Genomic DNA, 21,822 nt, shown 5'->3' on the forward strand with positions numbered 1-21,822 from the left:
CAGTCATTGGAACCCTGACCTGCTAGGAAGAAAAGGGGGAAAGGAATGAGGAACAGCAGGACAGCAAGGGTCTGTCTGTGTGTGAGACTGAAGCTCGGAGCAGTGGGAGTCACTGGGAGGAAGCCAACCACCAGGAAGGTTGTTTGAATTTCTAATGCAGAGGTGGGGCCTTGGGGGGTGGCTGGGATCTCGAGTGACCTTGGAGAGGAGAAAGGAGAAGGTGGCTGGAAAGCAAAGGTGAGCCAATTTAGAGTTCAGGTGAGGTTCAGGAACCTTTGTGGGGAAATCAGTTGCTTAAGTCTATTCCTAAGCAACCTTCTTCAAGTCCCCACCTTGCCCAGAGGGCAACCTGTGCCTGCGAAGGGGTGTGGATGGTGTGGGGGTGCGGTTGTGAAGGTGCGTGTGATGTGTCTGGGTGAGGTGAGAGGGACAGGAACTCACCCAGGGTAGGACGGACTGCGTGTGTATGTGGCATGTGATGCGCAGTGGAAGGGACAATGGGGGACTGTCCGGGTGACACGCGGATGAAGGGGTCTGTGTCCAAATCTGTGGCATGTGTGGGTGTTGTGGATGTTCCGATGCGCGGAGGGAGAATGCGGCGGAATGTGCGCGCGTCAGGCGTCGGCGTGCGGAGTGCTGGGTGTCTCGGGACGTGGCCACGGGTTGGAGCGGGCTTGGCGGGGTGAGGATGAGAAAGGGGGTCGGGGAGCCGGAAGGTGCGGGGAGCCGGGCCGAGGCTCCGCCCGCGGGCGCTCCCGTTTTCCCCGCCCCCTCGCTGCTCCCTCCTCGGCGCTGTCGCCGGCGCGCTCCCGGCCCGACGCCACAGCCGCCCGGCCGCCGCCGCCGCCAGCAGCGCGCATCCTGGCCGCCCGGCCGCCGCGGGAAGCAGGTAGGACAGCACCCGGCGGGCGCAGAGGCGCCTCCCCTGCGCGCTGCGCGCCCCACCTCAGTTTCCCACAGAGGGCGGCGGGAATGTGAGGCGGGGGCGCGCCGAGGCCTCTGAGCGCTGGGACGCTTGAGATGTCGCTCCGAAAGTGAGAACCCCGAAACCTGGGAGCGCGGGCTGGGTGCTGGATGCCGGAAGGCGGAACGCTTTGCCGGACTGATCCGACTTCACCCACAGCATCCCTGCGCGGGTCGGGGGGCCCTTCTTGGCGCACCCATCTTATAGAGGGGGAAACTAAGGGCAGTCAGATGGGGGAGAAGCCTTCCTGAGTCCCAGTGACAAGTTGCTGAATCCAGGTTTGCAGCCCGAAGTCTGACCCCAGAGCCTCCCTCTCAGCCCGCCTCTGGGGGCTATAGGGGTCCTCCTTGGGGCTGTGCTGGGGAGGAGCCAGGTCCCCATGCCCTGCCGTCTGTACCACGAGAGGGTATGTCCGGAGAATGTTGTATCACTTCTGTATGCTGTGGACAGCGGGGAAGCTGGGGACAGAGTGTGCGTCAAAGAGTGTGGCCATCCGTCTTGAGCGTGGAGGGAGAAACTGAGGCACAGAGAAGTTTAGGGGGAAGACGGAGAGCTTATCCCATCCCCAGGAAGTACAACAGCTCTCTCGCCACATCCCCGCCAGGGATTTATCCCTGGCAGCCAGGTCCTCAGAGAGTCCATGGGGGACCTGTGTGAATTCTCCCCCAGGCCAAGCATCCCTGCAGCCCGACCTGACATCAAGGAGTGACCCCACCTACCTACTCACTGAACTGTGTGATCATGAGGAATTCATTAGGTCCATTCAATTTTGTCTGTAACCTTCCAAACCTTGCCCTCCTGGCACCTCAAAGGTAGCCACCTTCCTAACTTGGGGTGTTCTAGACCTTTCCTACACCTATGCAGTTATATATATATGCACACCCATAGAAAATATGTAGAATGCATATGATGTTGTGGGCAGATGTTTAATAAAAACGGTATAATCTGCCCATATAATTCTGCAGCTTGCTCTCCCCACACCCACACCGCCCCTAGTTTTCATGTCTCTGAGAGTTATCCATGTTGCTGCATGTAAGTCTAACTGAGTCATAAAAATTTAAGGACTGGTTTTTATTTCAGCCTCTTCTATAAATTGACATCTTTGCTTCAAATAAGATTTCTTCATTCTTTGTCCTAAACCAACTTCTAGGGTCTGAATTTGCGGGACAAACCCCCCTCTTCTCCATTGCACATGCACATGCATGCACACATAAGGCATACACCCATGCACATGTGCACACAGCACATACACGCAGGTACATTATACATATACATGTTCATGCAGGTCTACATGTTCATACATATGTGCACTACACACACAAGCACAAACACACACGCACATGCACAGGTGCACTGCACACACCTGTATCCTGCCTGTTGTGGCCAAGGACAAACACTATATCCCATCTCCTGTGGTCTCTGCAGAGCCCAAAGGCCTAGGACAAGCCAGGCTATAAGCTCTGCTGGTCCAAGCCCCAGTGGGTAGAGTTCCCAAAAGGGACCTCATCCAGGGGTTCTCTCTAGATGCTCCCCATAACACCTCCAGTCCACAATAGGCGACAGAGGAGTTAGGAACCATAGCTAATAGACTAGAGTGTCCAGGGTCCTATTTGTGTACCCCAAACTTTCCAGGTCCAAGCTGTGAGATGAGAGTGTGGTCACTCTGTAGTGTGTGCCAGGACCATCAACAGTTTGGTGGAATGCCTGAAAACAGCTGGTTGGGGAAAAAGCTGGAATCGGACATGCTTGCCTTACAATCCCATCTGCTCTACTTCCTGGCCTGGGCAGTTCCCATCTCCTGTCTGAGCCACAGTTTCAGTTTCATACCTGTAACATGATGATAACCTCCCAGAACTGTTGAGTGGATCAGGGGATGATGAAACAGAACACTTAGAGTACTGTCAGCACTCCGTAAGCAGAAAGTCTTGTCCTGGACGAGGGAGACCTAAAGATGGCCCCAGGGTGGGAGTGATGCTCAGAGCCACCATTTGGGACCTCGGTCCATACCCCAAGTGCAGGCTGGAGAATCCTCAATGCCTAGGGGGACCAAGGATGAGACTTCTGATTGTTGAGAGCCAAGCTTAGCTCACAGTGGAGTCCAGAAGTGTCACAGCATTTACACAGGGCTTACTGTGCACCTGGCCCTGAGGTAAGATGTAGAAATTAAATGAGCTGAGGTCCCCACCTGTGAGATACAGGACACAGAAGTTGCAGAGGAGGCCCATGGGCAGCTTTTGTGAGACCCATGCTCCTGTTTAAGTTTTAGATTACTCTCAAGATTTTAAAAAGTGGGAGTTGTCATATAAAACTCTGTATTTCTGGATCCTTTTGAGAAATCAGGAAAGCTGACACCTCTGGGTCCAGTACTCAGCTGCCCCTTAGATGGGGCAGGCACCCTGTAAGGGGGTTATGGTCCCCACCCGGCCCACCCCTCATTCATGAAGAACAGCGTAATATAAAAGTTGGTAGGAGACTCTGGCCAGTGTCTATATCCCAGCTCAGCCATGGGTTAATTGTGTGGTCTTAGGCCAATTATTTAGCATTTTTGTGACTCCATGTCCTCATATGTAAAAACAGGGTTCTTTTAGGTACAGTGCAATTTGTACTCAAAATGGTATTCTATGTAAAATGGTGTGGAAACACAAGTAAAGGAGGAAGAAAGGAAGGAAAGTAACACTTTCAGTTTCTTCTTCAAATAAGGTGCTGCAATCCTGATATTTTCTGCCCAAAGACAGGAAGCAGACATTTCAAGGAAAGATATAAAGAGAGGGGACTTCTAAGGTGGGCTTTGAAGGATGAACAGGAGTTTCTCTGGAGCCATAGCATGAAAAAGGCATTTCCACACAGAGGAAACAGGCTTTGGAAAGGCCTGGGGGCATGATCAAGTGCATTGTGTTTAGAAAGTGACAAGTAGTCCAACATGGCTTTGAGGTAAGATATCTCAAAGGATAGGGAGAGGCAAGATGATGAGCCTGGGGAGCCATAAAAGGACCTTCAGATCATGATGGGGCTTGTGGCAGGGAAGGGGATGAACATTCCTTGTGTACCTACTGTGTGCAGGTGCTCTTATAATCACTACCTCTGTAGTCCTCTAATGCCTCTGGGAATCAAGTTTTTGTGATCCCCATTTACTAATGAGTTAGACAGAGGGCCCCCCACCCTCAGGGTGCATGGGTGTATGCCTTATGTGTGCGTACATGTTACTTGCCCAAGAACACACACAGTGGGTCAGCAGCAAAGCTGGGGTCAGACCCCAGATCTGGGGATTTAAAGCCTGTGCACCCTCTCTGAGCCTCAGGTTTCTCATTGTAAAGTGGAGACAGTGCTAATAAAATGTACTGCCTCAGTTGTTGTGAGGATTAGATGAGAATGAATGTACAAGCCTTACTTAGCACAGGACCTGGCATATAGCAGTTGCTGTGTTATTTTGATCAGAACAAAGCTGCTCTTCCTCCAGGCCTCTCAGCCTAACTCATCCCACAGCCCCGTCTGAGATAGGATACCCCAGGGAGTGAATGACGGGACCAGTCGGTGTATCAGCACCGGAAGTATCAGCACCACCAGCTTGTTAGAAATGCAGGTTCTCAGACCTACCCCAGATTCTGGAGGAGGGGCCTAGCTATTTGTATTTTAACAAGCCCTCCAGGTGATTTTGATGCAGGCCGAATTTCCAAATCACTGTCTTAAAGAACAACTTCAAATGAGATCCCCTCCAGCCACCTGCATCTACCTCCTACTGGAAGAACAGGTAGATGGTGAGAACTCTAACCTCAGTGGAGAACAAAGCTGGAGGGTCTGTCCTAAGCCAGGGCATGTCCTCCTGGGGCTGGAAAGTGCCAAGGGGCCTACTGGAGTTCCCAGGGGTTCACCTTCTTAGTCTTGGAGACTCCAGTCTGCCCACCTTGAGGGCCTGGAGCAAGATTTTAGTTTGGGAGGAGCTGAAAGTGAGGGATGCCCCAGGCAACTGAGGACCCACCCATCCACATTAAAAGCCTGTTATTAGAGACCCCACTCTGCCCCAGGGGCCCTGTGGGCATTCCCTTCTCCCTTGAGCCCTATGAGTACGTGGGTCTGGGCAGTCCTCAGTAGTGGGAAAGTGATCCCATGACTCTGCAGAGAGGACCTTTAAGGAGGTCCCAGGCCAAGTGACAAGGAGGTGAATCCAGGATGGGGGCAGTAACATCCCGCAGAGGCCCTCCAGTTGACCTCTCCACCTGTCCCCTTGAAAGTACACATCTAGAGTGGGGAGGCAGTACTGCCTAATGGGTAGAAGCATGGGCCTTGCCTTAAAGATCAACATTGCTGGGTCTGCATCTGTACAATTTAATGTTTTCTTCATGACCAAAAACAAAAGCACCCATAAGCCCGGGCATGTTAAACTAGTAAAAATTCTTGCCACTTTTATGACAAAGAGTTAATTTCATGGATAAAGAACTCCTGCAAATCAATCACCCCATCCACAAAAGAAAAAAGAAAAGAGTAAAGGACATGATTCGGCTGTTTACATAAAAAGAAGTACAGATTGAAGTTAAACAGATGAAAAAGAGAGTCTCATTCCAAAAAAGAGAAATGCACAGCAAAACCAAGCTGATTCTGTTGTCCCCCGGCCAGATCCCTGGGTAACAGTGGTGGTGGAGATGTGAAACCAGCACTCTCAAAGCATGCTGGTGGGAGTAGCCACTGGGGCAGCCTCAGGGTGAATTAGGAAAACTGTCAGCATTTAAGATGTGCATGCCCTGGAACTCTACAATTTCACCTCTAGGAATTCACCCAGTGGATATCTTGGCATCAGACACAACATGTTAGAACAAAGATAGTTAGGTCGTGTGTAAGAGTAAACCATTGGAAACTATCTGAACATGCGTCAGAAAGGAACTAAGTCCTGTGCATGTTGCAACAGCCACAAGAGAACAGGATGCAGCCATTCCAAAGAAAGCGGTAGCTCTTGACGAAAGTATATGAAATCATCTCCCAGATGTACTGCTAAAAGAAAAATGCAAGGTATAGAACAAACAGTACATGGTATTCTGCCATCTGTGTGTGTGTGTGTGTGTGTGTGTGTGTGTTTTAAAGGGACTAGATAGGAATACATACATGTATATTTGTATATGCATATTATAATCTGGGGGGACATGGTGGAATCTGGCAATAGTGGTTGACTTTGGGGAGGGAAACAGGATCTTCACTGAGAAGGAGACTTACTCTCCGTTGCATACCTTAGGCACTCTTGAGAAGTTTATTCCCCCATGTTTTTATTAAGTTATAGTTATAAAATCTAGCCACACCCATCTTCCTTCTCCTTATTTACAAGCATAACATTAGAAATAACGAGTATTCCTCCTTTGACCACTACCCAAATTATGTATCACATTTTCAAATAAAAAATGAATTAAAAGTTATTAAAAGTAGGATCTTTGATCACAAAAGAACAAATATTGTTTGATTCCACTTACATGAGGCACCTAGAAAAGGCAAATTCAGAGAGAAAGTAGGACAGAGGTTACCAGGCTGCAGAGAGCCGGAGTGGGGAGTTAGCGTTTAATGGATAAAGAGTTTCATTCTCTCTGGGATGATGAAAAAGTTCTGGAAGTGGATAGTGGCTACACCACCATGTAAATGTCTGTAATGCCACTGAATGTGCACTTAAATATAGTTAAAATGATACATTTTATGTTACATATTTTGCCACAATAAAAAAAATTAGAGATGACTGTAAAAAATAAAAAGTAGGGACTGTGATAACATATTGCAGGGATGTAGTCCTGGGTTCCACCACTTAGCTGTGTTTACTTGATCAAGTGTGTGCACTTCTCTAAGCCTCATTTTACCCACTTGCAAAATGGGGCAGTCCGAGAATACCTAGCCCACAGGAATCCTTCAAAGATTAAGTGTCTTTTTCTACACAGAGCACTTGCTGTGCATCTCTGGAACTATTATAGGAGGTCAGGATTAGGAAAGTAGGGAGGCTAGGATCAGCCACTGGACCAAATATTAATTAAAACTAGTAGACTCAGATGGGGAGAGTGCCTAGAGAGTTTGTCTATATTTTCACATCACTTCGTATTTTCAAAATAAAAAGGTGATGTGTTTCCATAATGTAAATTATGAAATATGGAGTCAAACAAATTCATCTTGGCTGGTGGGAATACACAAAAGATGTAGCAACTTTTAAACTGGGGCCTGTCAGTATAACATAGAGAAGACAAGTAGTGACTCTGATAGACAGTGACTATAATGGGGTATGTGGTGGGGACTTGCTAATGGGGGGAATCTAGTAACCACAGTATTGCTCTTTTGATTGTACATTAATGATACCTAAATAAATAAATAAAAATTGCACCACCTTCAAAAAAAAAACCTGAGGCCTGCTAGCCTTCTGAGAACTGAATCCTGGCTCTGCCACTTACTCAGCCGTGTGACCTCAGGCAAGTTATTTAACCTTTCTGTGCCTCACTGTTCTCATCTGTAAACTGGAGATGATAATAAGTCTCACCTCATTGGGGATATTATGAGGATTAAATGTCTCAAGTGCTTAGAACAGTGCCTAGCACTAAATAAGCATTTGTTAAGTAGATTAATGAACTTGAAATAAGCCTAAAAGCCTTTTTGTTTTTAAAAGAGGAATTAATTTTTTACACTGAGGAAGTGGTGTCCTAACCAAGATACAGCCATGGGGCCCAGCTGAACCTGGAGGAGTTCCCTGGAGTGGGATTGCTGGGAGGTGGCTTGGAGAAGCCAACATAAGATAAAGGGGTGCCCCGCAGATGGGGCAATAAGAGACCAAGGTTCAGGGATTTGCCCAAAAGGCCACATGGTGGTAGAACAGCACCCAGATTCAGCCTCAGCTTTGTCCTCCTCGCCAGTGCCTCCCTGGCAGGGCGTGTCTTGAGGACTGGGTGGCTAGCTGGAGGCCACTGGCAGCCCTACGGCAAACATGGCCCTTCCCTGCAGACCTCCCAGTCACGCCAGGCAGCTTTGCTTCCTCCTGATGTGCCAGGGAGCTTGGTCCCAAACTGAGGTCTGGAGGGAGGGCTAAGATCTGGGAAGCCTGGTGCACCCCTCTTCAGGACCTGTGCCAGACCTGGCTTCATCAGCGACCTCAGGGAGGGGCTGGATTGTGCCCTCCCCAAGCCAGCTGCCCCCGACCTGCGAGCCGATTCCTGAAATTCCACTGTGGGTCTCATCTGTCTCTGTGTGTGGAATTTGCTGATTTGCCTGGTTGAAGGGCATGGTCTCCACCCCAGGAGGGCTCCCAGTGCCCTTTCTCAGTGGTTGGCTCCACAGTGAGGTGTCCGACGGAGGCTTTGGGGAGCTTGCTTAGTGAGAGACCAAAGAATCTTTGGGGGCTGAGGCCTTGGGCTGGAAGGCAGCCTTGGAAGGACGGTTTTAGAGATGGTCGGGGGGATGTGTAGAAGTGTGCTTGGCACATGGTCGGTGCTCCCTAGTGGAAGGAGGGGCCATTCCCGCCCCCACCCCCCCGAGGAGTCCTGGCTTACCGCAGGCTGCTTGGGGAGACAATTCCTGTCCTCAAAGCATCACCACCAAAGTTGGGTGTTGAAATCCCCAGACTCCTTACTTCTCTTCCTCGGATATGCAGGTGTGTTAAGAGTTTGGAAGTCAGACAGGCTGGAGGTAGAGCTCAGCCCTGTGCAATCTTGGGCAAGATACTTAACCTCTGAACCCCAACCCTGGCCCAGTAGACTGGGTACAAGCGTATGTCCCTCAGGGGCCCTTGTGAAGCATCAGCAAGCTAAGTGCTCAGCACCATAGTTCAGGGGCAGCAGGTAACTGACCCCCAGTCACCACCTTGCCCTTCTCCCCGCTCAGGTTAACTCCAGAAATGCTGTGCCATTCTTGCACTGCTTCAAGGAGGGATGAGGGTGGGGCAGGAAGGGGAGAGGCCTGGGCTGAAAAGCCAGAAACACCTCCACCTGCAGAATTCAGGGAAAGTTGAAAGATAAGAATCTGGGCCTGGGTGTGTGTGTGGAGGGAGGGATGTGTTCAAGTGGAGAGCAGACTGCTTGGTTGCAACTTGATGGCTGTTGGAGCAGGAGCTGGTTTAACCCCTCTAACACCAGATGACAATGGGTGACAGCCCGGCCATGGGAGGATGGGCCCACTGAGCAGATCCCCCCTGACACGCACGCGGAGGGCAGAACCCAGAGGAGCAGGGTGGCAGCCGGTCAGAGGCAATGTATTTCCCAGCATTCAGGGAGTGCTTCCTAACTACTGCAACACTAGTTCACAGGGATTTAAACTTCCAGAGCGCAAGTTTTTGTCTGTTTTTTTCATTGCTTTGCTACTGAAGTCCTAGCTCCCAGTTGATGATCAATGAATATTTGCTAAATGAATGAAGGATAGATGAATGGCTACTGGCAGTGAGCTAGGCACTGGAGATACCGTGGTGAGCAAGATGCATCTCACCCCCAGAAGACTCCTCAGCCCCCTAACCCATGAGCCCCTCTTCATTCTCATTCCAACTCCTGAATTCCCACTGGGGCCCACCAGTGGCAGCTGGACCTGAGATGGGTGGGGTGGTTTCTTATTGGATCTTATGATCTAGTTGGCTAAGAACCCCACCTTGAAGACCCCTCCTCACCCCCCAGATGGCTCCTTGTGACTAAAAAGCATCGTAGTCATTCAAGGAGGTGTGGCCACTCTGTCTGGGAACCATGTTGTTTTGTTTGCCCTATGCACAGGGTTGAACTGGCTTCAGTTTCTCTTTCAACCCATGATACGGTTTGTCAAATAAACACTGATGTGGCCCATGTGATGTTCTCTTCTGCAGCAATAATAATAACAATAGGCAGTGTCTTCTAAGTATATACTACATGCCAGACACATGAGACATTTCATGGAATTCTCTTAGGAACCATAAAGGTAGGTAGAGATATTCTCCCCCATTTGACACCTGGAGAAATTGTGCTCTCCCACTGCATGATCTCATTGTATCCTTCCAACAGTTCAGTGAAACAGGTTGTGTAATTTGCATTTTGTAGATTAGAAAACAGGCTCAGAGAGGTTAAGTAACTTGTCTAAGGTCACACAGAACTAGCTAATGCTGGGGCTGGGAGTCAAACCCAAGTAGTCTGACCGCAGAGCCCACTTTGCTGTCCCCACCCTGCCTCTCCTCGGCTTTCAGGTGTCATCTGAGAGGTTAGTGTGGAGGAGGAGTGGAAATTTTTACTCTCGGACATAGCTCTTGAAGTCCTTGGTTCAGCTGCAGCCAAGTATAGGTATAAGATTTCAGCTGCTCACTCCGCCAGGAACTACCCTGAGTCACTGTGTGGGTGACGATCCTAATCTCCCCTAGCAGAGAGAGCCCAGCTTGCATGTGGCTGTGGTTCTTGGACACCAGATTCTCAGCCTCCAAATCTCCCTGGGCCTGGCTTCTTCTGCTAGATGGCCAGCCAGGGGCACCGGAAGCCCTGTCTCCCAGGGACTGGGTTCCAAAATCTGAGCCCAGGTCTGGAAAAGCCAAGCGGGGTGTCAGAGGTTAGCAGGAAATGGAGACTGAGCAGGATACAGGAGGAGCCAAGGGGGAAAGATGTCACCCCTTTTTCCCTCTTCTGTGTCTGCTTCATGCCTTCATCTCATGTGTGAGGAGGAAAGTGTTTATTTCATAAACTCCAGTGCAGTGGAACCCACTCCGGAGATCTAGGGCACAGGGAGCCCAGCTGACCCAACCCTTACAGAATGCTTACTCTAGAACAGGCCTGGTGAGCTATGTTCTGCTTGCATTGCCTCATTTAATCTACACAATTATCATATCCTGCTCACCATCCCCATCACTACTTCATCTCCATCACCCTACATCCCATCCCCATCCCCACCCCCACCCGAGCCCCCGCCCCCGCCCTGTCCCCACCTCCATCCTATTCCAACCCGTCCCCACCACCATCCCCACCCCTGCCCCATCCCTGCCCCCAACCGCACCCCGTCCCTGTCCCCCACCGCTGTCCGTGTCCCCATCCCCACACCCGCCACCATCCCCACCCTGCCCCCAACCCCTCCCCATCCCCATCCCCACCTCTGTCCCATCCCCACCACCACCACCACCCCAATCCCTGTCCCCATCCTGCCCCCAACTCCACCCCTCCCCATCCCCACCTCTGTCCCATCCCATCCCCATCCAGTCCCCACCCTGCCCCCAACCCCACCCTCGTCCCCACCCCGTCCACATCCATCCCCTCCCTATCCCCACCTCCATCCCATCCCCATCCCCATCCCCACCTCCGTCAGTCATCCCTGTCATCACCCCCAGCTCCATCACCATTGTCACTGTCATCCCCATCATCAGTCATCACCATCACCTCTACCAACATCATGGTCACCCACGTGGCTTTCCAGGCCCAAGACTCAACATGCATATGGGGAAACAAACCCAGAGGATGTGACACATACATGCCCTAGAAATATTGTTAAGAATTTGGCTCTGAAACTTTCTCACTGTGTGATGTTGGGCAAATGACCTAACCTCTCTGAACCTTAGAATCCTTGTCTGTAAAATGAGGATGATCACAGTACCTGCCCCCACAGGGTTGTGATGAGGGTCACGTGGGCCACTGCATGTAAAGCATCCGCCCAGAGCCTGGCTGAAATCTTAAAAAAAACAAACACAGGAAGACACTGTGGGGAGCAGGCAGTGGTTAAGGGGAGAGGTTGGGGAATTTAACAGGGAGCTCTCAGCAGCCCTGATGGCAAGGGGGAGGTGCTGCCCAGCATGAGAACAGGTGTGGGAGGGCCAGCACAGGGCATCTTGGGAGCAGGCCTGGAGAAACCACTCAAGGGCCCTTCTTTCTTCCCAAGGAGCCAGGGTGTGGAAGGATGAGAAGAGAAGCCCTCCCTTGGATCAGGGCTCAGAGTTCAGAGCTGGAGCTGCAGCCAGTCAGTAACTGACCTACACATAGGGGGGTAGCTCTATGAGCTTCCTTCTTCCTGGAGAGGGTGCAGAATCTAACTTGGATGCCTCATATCTGGCTACAGTTTAAAGCAGAAAAGATTGAGTGGCATCTGGATGCCGGCCAAGGTGCAGAGAGCCCAGGTTGGTTGCCTGCCTCAGGCTTGTTCTTGAGAAGGCTGTGTCTGGGCATTGTAGTGACTGGTGATGGCGATAGATTATTGTCCTTAACATAGATTATTGAGAGGCAATATGGCAAAGCCGTTATAAAAGCAGTTCTCTGGAGTCTGACAGACTGAGGTTCAATTCTGCTCCACTACTCTCACTGTGTGACTTTGGGCAAATCACCTGATTTCTCTGTGCCTAGGTTTTCTCGTCTAAAAAAATGAGTATATAATAATACACATGAGTATATACTTGTTCTCCTTTCTTGCAGAGTCGCCATGAGAAGATGATGATGGTAAAACTCTCAGCACAGTGCCTGTCACATAGTTAAGTGGTCACTACATGTTAAGGATCAATTATAGTGTCAGCCGGGGAGGTGGGGCTTTGAGATGCCCATTGGAAGGCAGCTCCCTGAAAATCCGCCACAGTGATGAAAGATTTGGGGCCCAATCTGAAGTCTTTGTCCCAGAGCCAGATCAAGTCAATACTTGATCGGACCTCATCAACATAACCTTTTTATTCTTGGGTAGTTTTTTGATTACTGATTCAATTTCATTGCTGGTAATTGGTCTGTTTAGATTTTCTGTTTCTTTCTTGGTCAGTATTGGAAGGTTGTATTTTTCTAGGAAGTTGTCCATTTCTTCTAGGTTTTCCAGCTTGTTAGCATATAGATTCTCATAGTATTCTCTAATAATTCTTTGTATTTCTCTGGAGTCTGTCGTGATTTTTCCTTTCTCATTTCTGATTCTGTTTATGTGTGTAGATTCTCTTTTTCTCTTAATAAGTCTGGTGAGGGACTTATCTATTTTGTTTATTTTTCTCAAAGAACCAGCTCTTGGATTCATTGATTTTTTTCTATTGTTTTATTCTTCTCAATTTTATTTATTTCTTCTCTGATTTTTATTATGTCCCTCCTTCCGCTAACTTTGGGCCTCATTTGTTCTTCTTTTTCCAATCTCAATAATTGTGACTTTAGACTATTCATTTGGGATTGTTCTTCCTTCTTTAAATAGGCCTGGATTGCTATATACTTTCCTCTTAGAACTGCCTTCGCTGCATCCCACAGAAGTTGGGGCTTTGTGTTGTTTTTGTCATTTGTTTCCATATATTGCTTGATCTCTATTTTGATTTAGTCATTGATCCATTGATTATTTAGGAGCATTTTCTTAAGCCTCCATGTGTTTGTGAGCCTTTTTGTTTTCTTTGTACAATTTATTTCTAGTTTTATACCTTTGTGGTCTGAGAAGTTGGGGTAGAATTTCAATCTTTTTGAATTTACTGAGGCTCTTTTTGTGGTGTAGTATGTGGTCTATTCTGGAAAATGTTCCATGTGCACTTGAGAAGAATGTGTATCCTGTTGCTTTTGGGTGTAGAGTTCTGTAGATGTCTATTAGGTCCATCTGTTCTAGTGTGTTGTTCAGTGCCTCTGTGTCCTTACTTATTTTCTGTCTGGTGGATCTGTCCTTTGGAGTGAGTGGTGTGTTAAAATCTCCCAGAATGAATGCATTGCATCCTATTTCCTCCTTTAATTCTGTTAGTATTTGTGTCACATATGTTGGCGCTCCTGTATTGGGTGATATATATTTATAATGGTTATATCCTCTTGTTGGACTGACTGCTTTATCGTTATATAATGTCCTTCTTTATCTCTTGTTACTTTCTTTGTTTTGAAGTCTATTTTGTCTGATACTAGTACTGCAACACCTGCTTTTTTCTCCCTATTGTTTGCATGAAATATCTTTTTCCATCCCTTGACTTTTAGTCTGTGTGTGTCTTTGAGTTTGAGGTGAGTCTCTTGTAAGCAGCATATAGATGGGTCTTGCTTTTTTATCCATTCTATTACTCTGTGTCTTTTGATTGGTGCATTTGGTCCATTTACATTTAGGGTGATTATTGAAAGATATGTACTTATTGCCATTGCAGGCTTTAGATTCATGGTTACCAAAGGTTCAAGGGTAGCTTCTTTACTATCTAATAGTCTAGCTTAACTCACTTGTTAAGCTATTATAAATACAGTCTGATGATTCTTTATTTCTCTCCCTTCTTATTCTTCCTCCTCCATTCTTTACATGTTAGGTGTTTGAATCTGTATTCTTTTGTGTTTCCTTTGACTGCTTTTGTGAGTAGTTGATTTTATTTTTTGCCTTTAGTTAGTATTTGTTGGTCTGCTTTCTTTGCTGTGATTTTATTTTCTCTGGTGACATCTATTTAGCCTTAGGAGTGCTTCCATCTAGAGCAGTTCCTTTAAGATATCCTGTAGAGGTGGTTTGTGGGTGGCAAATTCCCTCAACTTTTGCTTGTCTGGAATTGTTTAATCCCTCCTTCATATTTAAATGATAATCATGCTGTATGCAGTATTCTTGGTTCAAGGCCCTTCTGTTTCATTGCATTAAATATATCATGCTGTTCTCTTCTGGCCTGTAAGGTTTCTGTTGAGAAGTCTGATGATAGCCTGATGGGTTTTCCTTTATAGGTGACCTTTTTTCTCTCTCTGGCTGCCTTTAATACTCTGTCTTTGTCTTTGTTCTTTGCCATTTTAATTATTATATGTCTTGGTGTTGTCCTCCATGGGTCCCTTGTGCTGGGAGTTCTGTGGGCTTCCATGGTCTGAGAGACTATTTCCTTCCCTAGTTTGGGGAAGTTTTCAGCAATTATTTCTTCAAAGACACTTTCTATCCCTTTTTCTCTCTCTTCTTCTTCTGGTACCCCTATAATGTGAATATTGTTCTGTTTGGATTGGTCACACAGTTCTCTTAATATTGTTTCATTCCTGGAGATCCTTTTATCTCTCTCTGCGTCAGCTTCTCTGTGTTCCTGTTCTCTGATTTCTATTCCATCAATGGCCTCTTGCACCTCTTCCAGTCTGCTCTTAAGTCCTTCCAGAGATTGTTTTATTTCTGTATTCTTCCTCCCAACTCGATCCTTTAGCCCTTGCATATTTCTCTGCAGGTCCATCAGCATGGTTATGACCTTTATTTTGAATTCTTTTTCAGGAAGATTGGTTAAATCAGTCTCCCCAGGGCCTGTCTCAGGGGCTGTCTGGGTGATTCTGGACTGGACCAAATTCTTCTGCCTTTTCATGGTGATAGAGGTAGTCGTAGGCAGGTAGCACATGTGTTAGCTGGGAAAACAAAGTCCCTTCCTGCTTGTTGGTCACCTTGCCCTTCTCTGCTGCCTGTGCCGGTTACCTGCACACCGGGAACAGGCTCTGGGTTAATTTCCTGAGCCGAGGTGGGCAGGGCAGCCCAGAGCCCTGCGGGGAGAGGCAGGCGCATCGGGTGTGCTCTCCTGCAAGAATGGAGCCCTTTCGTGCCCTGCCCCAGTTTCCTCTGCCTGTGCCAGGCAGCTGTGCACTGGCAGCAGCCCCGGGTCTGGCCCGGGTGGCTGCGCGCTGGGAGGAGGCTCTGGGCAGCTGTTGTGGGTGCAGCTGCTCCCATCCTGCTCAGCAGGGTCCATGCGGGAGGGGGAATGAATGGCAGGCTGCTTATTGCTGTGAGGGGCTTCAGGGCTGCATTGCCTCCGAGGGAGCTGGGGTGCCTGGAGTTCCCCAGGATTCCCAGCTGCTGGGCAGAGTGTGCTGGAACGCTTCTGTCCAGCTGTGAGGCCCCTGTCCCTTTAAGCCTTTCAAAAAGCACTCGCTTTTCTTTTGTTCCGGGGGAGCTGGCTCACAGATTTTACTTTTCCGTTTCCCTAGTATCCAGCACACCATGCACTGTGTGTCTGTGCTCCTGGTGCAGATCACTAGGGCTGGGTGTTTAGCAGTCCTGGGCTTCCACTCCCTCCCCACTCCGACTCCTCTCCTCCCACCGGTGGGCTGGGGTGGGGGAGCACTCGGGTCCCGCCAGGCCACAGCTTGTATCTTACCCCCTTCATGAGGTGCTGAGTTCTCGCAGATGTAGCTGTAGCCTGGCTGTTGTACTGTATCCTCTGGTCTCTCTGTTAGGCGTAGTTTTATTTGTTGTATTTTCAAAAATATACATGGTTTTGGGAGGATATTTCTGCTGCCCTACTCATGCCGCCATCTTCCCAAAATCCAACATAATCTTTTTATAATCAAGTGCTGCTAAGGTTTCAGAGATTGTGTAGGGGAGGTTGTACAGAAAAATACTGGGAAGGAGAAGGCCCACAGTCCAGACCTTCATTCCCTCAATTCATTCCTTTAGCTCAGGGGTCAGTGAACTACACCCCAAAGCCAAGCTCGGTCCAGCATCTCTTTTGTGCAGCCTGTGAGCTAAGAATGGTTTTTCTGTGGTTGAAAAAAAAAGAGAAAAATAGTATTTCATGACACGTGCAAATTAAATGAAATTCATAATTCAGTGTTCATAAATAAAGTATTATTTATATGAACACAGCTATGCTCAATCATCTTGTATGGCTGCTTTCACACTACCATGGCAGCAATGACCAGCTGGGACAGAGACTGTAGGAACCACAAAGCCTAAATTATAACTGTCTGTCCCTTTATTTTTTATTTTTTTAATTTTATCAAATGCACATCACAGTGGTTCAACAGTCCCTCTCCCTCCCCATCCCCAGCCACTCTCCTCTCCCTCAGTAACCACTGGTCACTTCTCAGTGTCTATGAGTCTAATGCTGTTTTGTTCCTTCCATTTTGCTTTGTTTTCATACTCCACAAATAAGTGAAATCATATGTATTTGTCTTTCTCCACCTGGCTAATTTCAATAAGCATAATACCCTCTAGATCCATCCATGTTGTTGCAAATGGCAGAATAACCGTCTGTCCCTTTATTGAAGAAGTTTGCTGACCCCTGCTCTAGCCTGGGACTCCCAAATTCTGCTGCACTTTGGACTTGCCTGCAGAGCTTTTTAAAAGCTTGATGCTCAAGTCACGCCTCAGGCCAACTAAATCAAACTGTCTGGTGAGGGAGTCAGGCATCAGTACTTTTAAAGACCTACAGTTAATTTCATTATGCAGCCAAGTTTGAGAACCTCTGTCCCAGCCCCTCTTGAATCCCTCCTGTGTGCTTCTTGCCATATCTGGGAGGTGGGTCCCAAGCTCAGAAAGCTTGTCCAGAGCTTAAGGCACCTTTCCTGCCCATAGTCTCATGAGCAGTGTTGCCAGCTCATGCCCCACTGGCTTATTTTGTGTGTCCCACACAATAATTTTTAAATTGGTAGGTTTCTTTTTTTTTTTTAACTGGGCACCTGGGTGTCCAGATTCTCTTGAAAAATTGGAAGATCTCTTCTCCTCTGAGCCCACATTTCCAAATGGCAGTACTCAGCTGGATCTGAGTTGGCTTCATTTTTTTAACATCCCCTGCTTGGTCCCTGAAAGCATGTGAATTTGAGACCCCCCTGACTTAATGGTAAGAAACTCTAGGCCAGCATGTCTCGAATTTTAATGTGCGCACGAGCTGCCTGGATCGTGGTAAGTACAGATTCAGATTCAGTTGGTCACATGGAGTCACATGTGAGTGGTGGCTCCTAGATACGACAGAGAAGGTTATTCTCTGTTATTGGGGTAAATCTTGGACTGAGAGATGCCCAGTGCCTTTCTGAGAAGCAGCATTTGAGCTGAGGCTTTGGACTTTGGAGATGCCATTCCTATGGAGATCTACAGTGGTGGTCCTCAACCCTGCCTGAGCATCTGACTGTGCTGCAGACGCTTTAAAAAAATACACAAATATCTCTAACAAGCTGCTAGATGCTCCTCTGCTGGTCTTGGTGCAATACTTTGAGTAGTAAGGCTGTAGGCCTTGTACTCAAACTTGAGCGTGGCCCACATCTCCTGGCAGGATGTCCAAACCCAGATTGCTATTCAGACCCTGAGTTTCTGATTTGGGAGGTCTGGGGTGGCCTAAGGATCTACCTCTCTTGCAGTCCCCTGGTAATGCTGCTGCAGCTTGTCAGGGACCAGAGTTTGCTCTGGGCTATGTGGTGTGTGCTTGACCCTTTGGCTTCCACCTAGGGTGGGGGAGCTCTGAGGTCCTCCAGATGGCATGATTTTTGTTCCAGCTGGGGTCAGATTCTTGACACCTGTTGCTAAGGGAATCAGGTCTTTGTTGGCTTCTTAGGCCGACTGTCTCTTTGACCAGAGCCAAGCGGTTTTCTCAAGTTCAAACCCAATTTAATGACATAATGGGAACCCAGAGACAGCAGAACTTTCCGTACGAGCGTTGCAAACCTCTTCCCCATTCTGAGGGGTTCTGATCCTCATATCTTACAACAAAGGACCTCCGAGAAGGTCTCACATTAGATACCCCAGGGAGCCCCAATCAAGCAGAACTGAGCCCCAGACATAGGGTCTTGGGTGGGCCCAAGCCTGCAGCTGCGGGCCTATAGCTGCAAGGTGGGAGGAGGCCATACCCCGCAGACAGCTGTGGCTGCTGAGCTCCACTGACACGGTCAGGGCCTTCTCACGTGTCCAGCTGGGCCCAGCGCCATCCGCCACAACTGCCTTGAACAAGAATGACCACCTGGGCCAGGACTGGTTCCCCGAGTCCTTGATCTTGAGAGGGCAGGCAGCCGACCTGGATGGGTGAGTTTAAGGAGATCAGAGATTATGATTTAATTCTCCTCCTGGCCCCTTGAGAGCAGGGTGTTGCTGCCTCTTGGGGGCTCTCTGTTGGCTTCAGAATTCTCTGCCCATGGTAAAGCCCCTGGGGTGGGCAAGTGTATTGAGGAGGCTTGCACAGCCCTTGCGTGGACCCCGGCTCTCCACTCACTGGCTGGGTGACCTTGGTGCAGCCCGCTGTGCTAGAGAAGCAGTGATTCCGTGCAAGAGAGACTCGAGGATTAAATGAGATGATGTTAGAAAATGCCATGACAGCTCCTAGCACACATTAAGTGTTCCACAAACGGTGACTACTACCATCAGCACAATAATAGATATCGACTGTGATTACTTAGTTGTGTAAACTGCTGTACCACATCTCCCTGCCCATTCTCTTGCAGCCTGGCAGACAGAACATCTTGCTTATGCTCAGAAAAAACACCTATCTGTAGCAACTGTATTCTTTCCAATATTCAGCTCATATTTAACTGCCTGCTGTGTGCCAGCCAGGGTTTTAGGTCAGCATGGCCCAATCTAAATATACCACAAGCCACGTATCTGCGACACATAAGCAACTCACAATTTTCTAATAGCCGTATTTTAAAAAGCATAAAAAGAAAAAAGAAACGGGAAATTAATTTTTATAATATTTTATTGAACCCATATATTCTAAATATTGCCACTTAAACGTGTAATGAATATTAAAAATTATAAGTGAATTTTTTATGTTCAAAATGTCTTTAAAATTTTTAAGTGTGTTAAAAAAACACATGCCATAAAATTTACCATCTTAACCATTTCTAAGTGCTAGGTATATTCACATTGTTGTGCAGCTTATCTCCAGAACTCTTCATCTTGCACAATATTACTGTTTTATCTCTTTTCTTCATATGATTTCTTTGAAATTCAGGTTGTGTTTTACACTGACAGCACATCTCAGCTTGACTAGCAGCATTTCCAGCACTCAAGGGTTGCCACATGTGAGTGGTGGCTCCTAGACAGGACAGAGAAGGTTATTCACTGTTATTGGGGTGAATCTGGGACTGAGATGCCCAGTGCCTTTCTGAGAAGCATCATTTGAGCTGAGGCTTTGGACTTTGGAGACACATCCCTATGAGATCTACAGTGGTGGTCCTCAACCTTGCCTGAGCATCTGACTGTGCTGTGGACGTTTTAAAAAAATACACAAATACCAGACCCCGCCTCCACCTGCAGAGTCAGAGTGGCTGTGTGTGAAGTCCTGGCACGTGTGTTTTTTAAGAGCTCGCCTGAGTGATCTGGATGCCCGGCCAGGAGAGCTGGGGAGGCTGCTGGGGACAGATGATCTGGGGGGCCCTGTGCCACTCAGTGGGAACAAGTGCAAAGGACCTGAGGTCAAATGATCTGGGCACGTTTGAGCAGCAGAAGTGAGGAAGGGAGACAGAGTAGGAGGTGAGCCTCCCTGCCCTCAAGACCACAGTAAGGAGTCTGGGTTTTGGTTTAATTGCAGTGGGAAACCATTGCTGGGCTGTCACAGGAAAACCCAGTGCCCTTTAGCCAAAAGCTCTGGACACTCTGTCTCTGCCTAAGTGAAAAAAAAAATAGAAAAGAAAAAGGTTTAAGGTACTACCTGTTGCCCTTAACCTAGAAGGAAGGACTTCTGAGGTTAAATAGGGGAGTGCGGTCCCATGGAAGGCTCTGTCATCCTTGGCTGAGGGGAAATAAATAGATTCACCCCTAAGCGGGAGTCTCTCTTACTTGGGAGCAGGGGGATGGATTACTGGCCTGATCATCTCAGTCCTACTCAGGAAGGAGTCTGCCAGATGCCTCTCTCCTCACCTGTGCTGGTTCCTGCTCTTTTTCACTGCATTTACTAATCCGCTAGGCCTGCTATAACAAAACACCAGAGGCCGCCTTCCCACTGTGTCCTTGCAAGGTCTTTCCTGCAAGGGTGTGTCTCTTTCAAATTTCCTCTTTTATAAGGAGGCCAGTCGGATTGGATTAAGGCCCACCCTATGAGCCTCTTCTTAACTTAGTCACTTACTTAAAGACTGTATCTCCAAATGCCATCACACTCTAAGGTGCTGGGTATCAGGGCTTCAACATAAGAATTTGGAGGAAGCATACATCCGCCTCTAATGTAGGTCAAAGGGGCTGGGGGATGGAGAGAGACAAGGTGCATCCCCCTACAATCCCACCCTACACACACAAGTTGTGCTATTTGGAGGTGAAAGTCACTTGCCAACTGGAAGGGTTTTCAGCCATAAACAACCTTTGCAACCAAATCAGGGCATAGCAGCTGATTGTCAACCCTGCCCCCCAGCCCAGAAGTCCGGGAATATTTCTTGAGCACCTACTATGTGCACAGTTTCAAGCTCATGCATTGGGGAGTCAGTCCACAGATGTCTGGACCCAGTAGGGTAGATTGAAGAGGATATAACTAGCCATGAGATGAGGTAGATGGAGCAAATAAAACAGGAGGGGTCGCTCGGCAGAAGATATTAGAGTGACAGGGAAGATGGCATCCATTCAGTGGGGACAGGGAAACTCCTTGGAAGAGGTGGCACTGGAGCCAGGCCTGGCTGAAGGCACTCTGGGAGGGAAGCAGCATGAGTGGACACGTGCTGGTGGGACTATCCAGAGTCGTGGGATTCGGTGTGTGGTCTGATCGCCGTGGCTGTGAGAAGGCCAAGAGAAGTCGACACAGACAGGCATCCCTCTGAATGGGGCAGACACTTTGCAGGGTGTTTTGCATTTACAATTTAATCTTCACACCAACCTAATGAAGGAAGGACTAGTTTCCCCTCATTTTACACATGGGAAAACCAGGTCACAGAGAGGGTAAACCAATTCCACGAGGTCACACAGCGAGTAAGTAACAGAACTGGGATTCGAACCCAAGCCCTTAACCCCTACTCCATGTTGAAGGGAAGTGAGGGGGATAAAATGAGACATGTAGGCTGGGGCCATATGGTAAGGCATCTTGAAAGCCAGCTAAGGATTTGGCCTTTATTCTGCAGACACCTGGAGCTGCTGAAAATTTCTGACAGGAATGTGACAGTGACAGCTGAGCCTTTGGGAAGTACAGTCCAAAAACTGAATCATTTGCTTATCGAGCTGGGAAAATCCCCTTCCAGCACCTGACGTTTTCTAAAGCAGCCTTGCAGACAGGTATGTAAACGTAGCAGCCACCTACATGTTTTCATTTTTTTTTCTCCTAATAATATTAGCCAACATTTATTCTCAACACTGTGCGAGTGTGTTACGTGGATTATTTCATTTTAATCATCACTGAAAAT

At 48.2% G+C, this 21,822-nt stretch overlaps 1 protein-coding gene across 7 annotated transcripts in view; it reads left to right on the forward strand.

Annotated features, from left to right (window-relative positions):
* The first annotated feature begins 219 nt into the window (after positions 1-219).
* The window catches only part of SCNN1B (sodium channel epithelial 1 subunit beta), a 57,800-nt gene continuing 36,197 nt past the window's right edge, over positions 220-21,822 (forward strand). The window contains exons 1-2 of one of the 7 annotated variants that reach the window (XM_057487031.1): positions 766-889; positions 21,544-21,694. Coding sequence is in view for 2 of the 7 variants with exons in the window: in XM_057487034.1 (XP_057343017.1) it covers positions 554-889 (336 nt within the window). In the remaining 5 variants the exon portion in view is untranslated. Of the gene's footprint in view, positions 238-539; positions 890-5,864; positions 5,966-21,543; positions 21,695-21,822 lie in introns of those variants that run through there. The other 6 variants (XM_036916965.2, XM_057487034.1, XM_057487035.1 and 3 more) reach the window with 6 other exon arrangements.

Source organism: Manis pentadactyla, chromosome 10 (assembly GCF_030020395.1).
Source record: "Manis pentadactyla isolate mManPen7 chromosome 10, mManPen7.hap1, whole genome shotgun sequence".
In the NCBI taxonomy this organism is placed as follows: Eukaryota; Metazoa; Chordata; class Mammalia; order Pholidota; family Manidae; genus Manis; species Manis pentadactyla.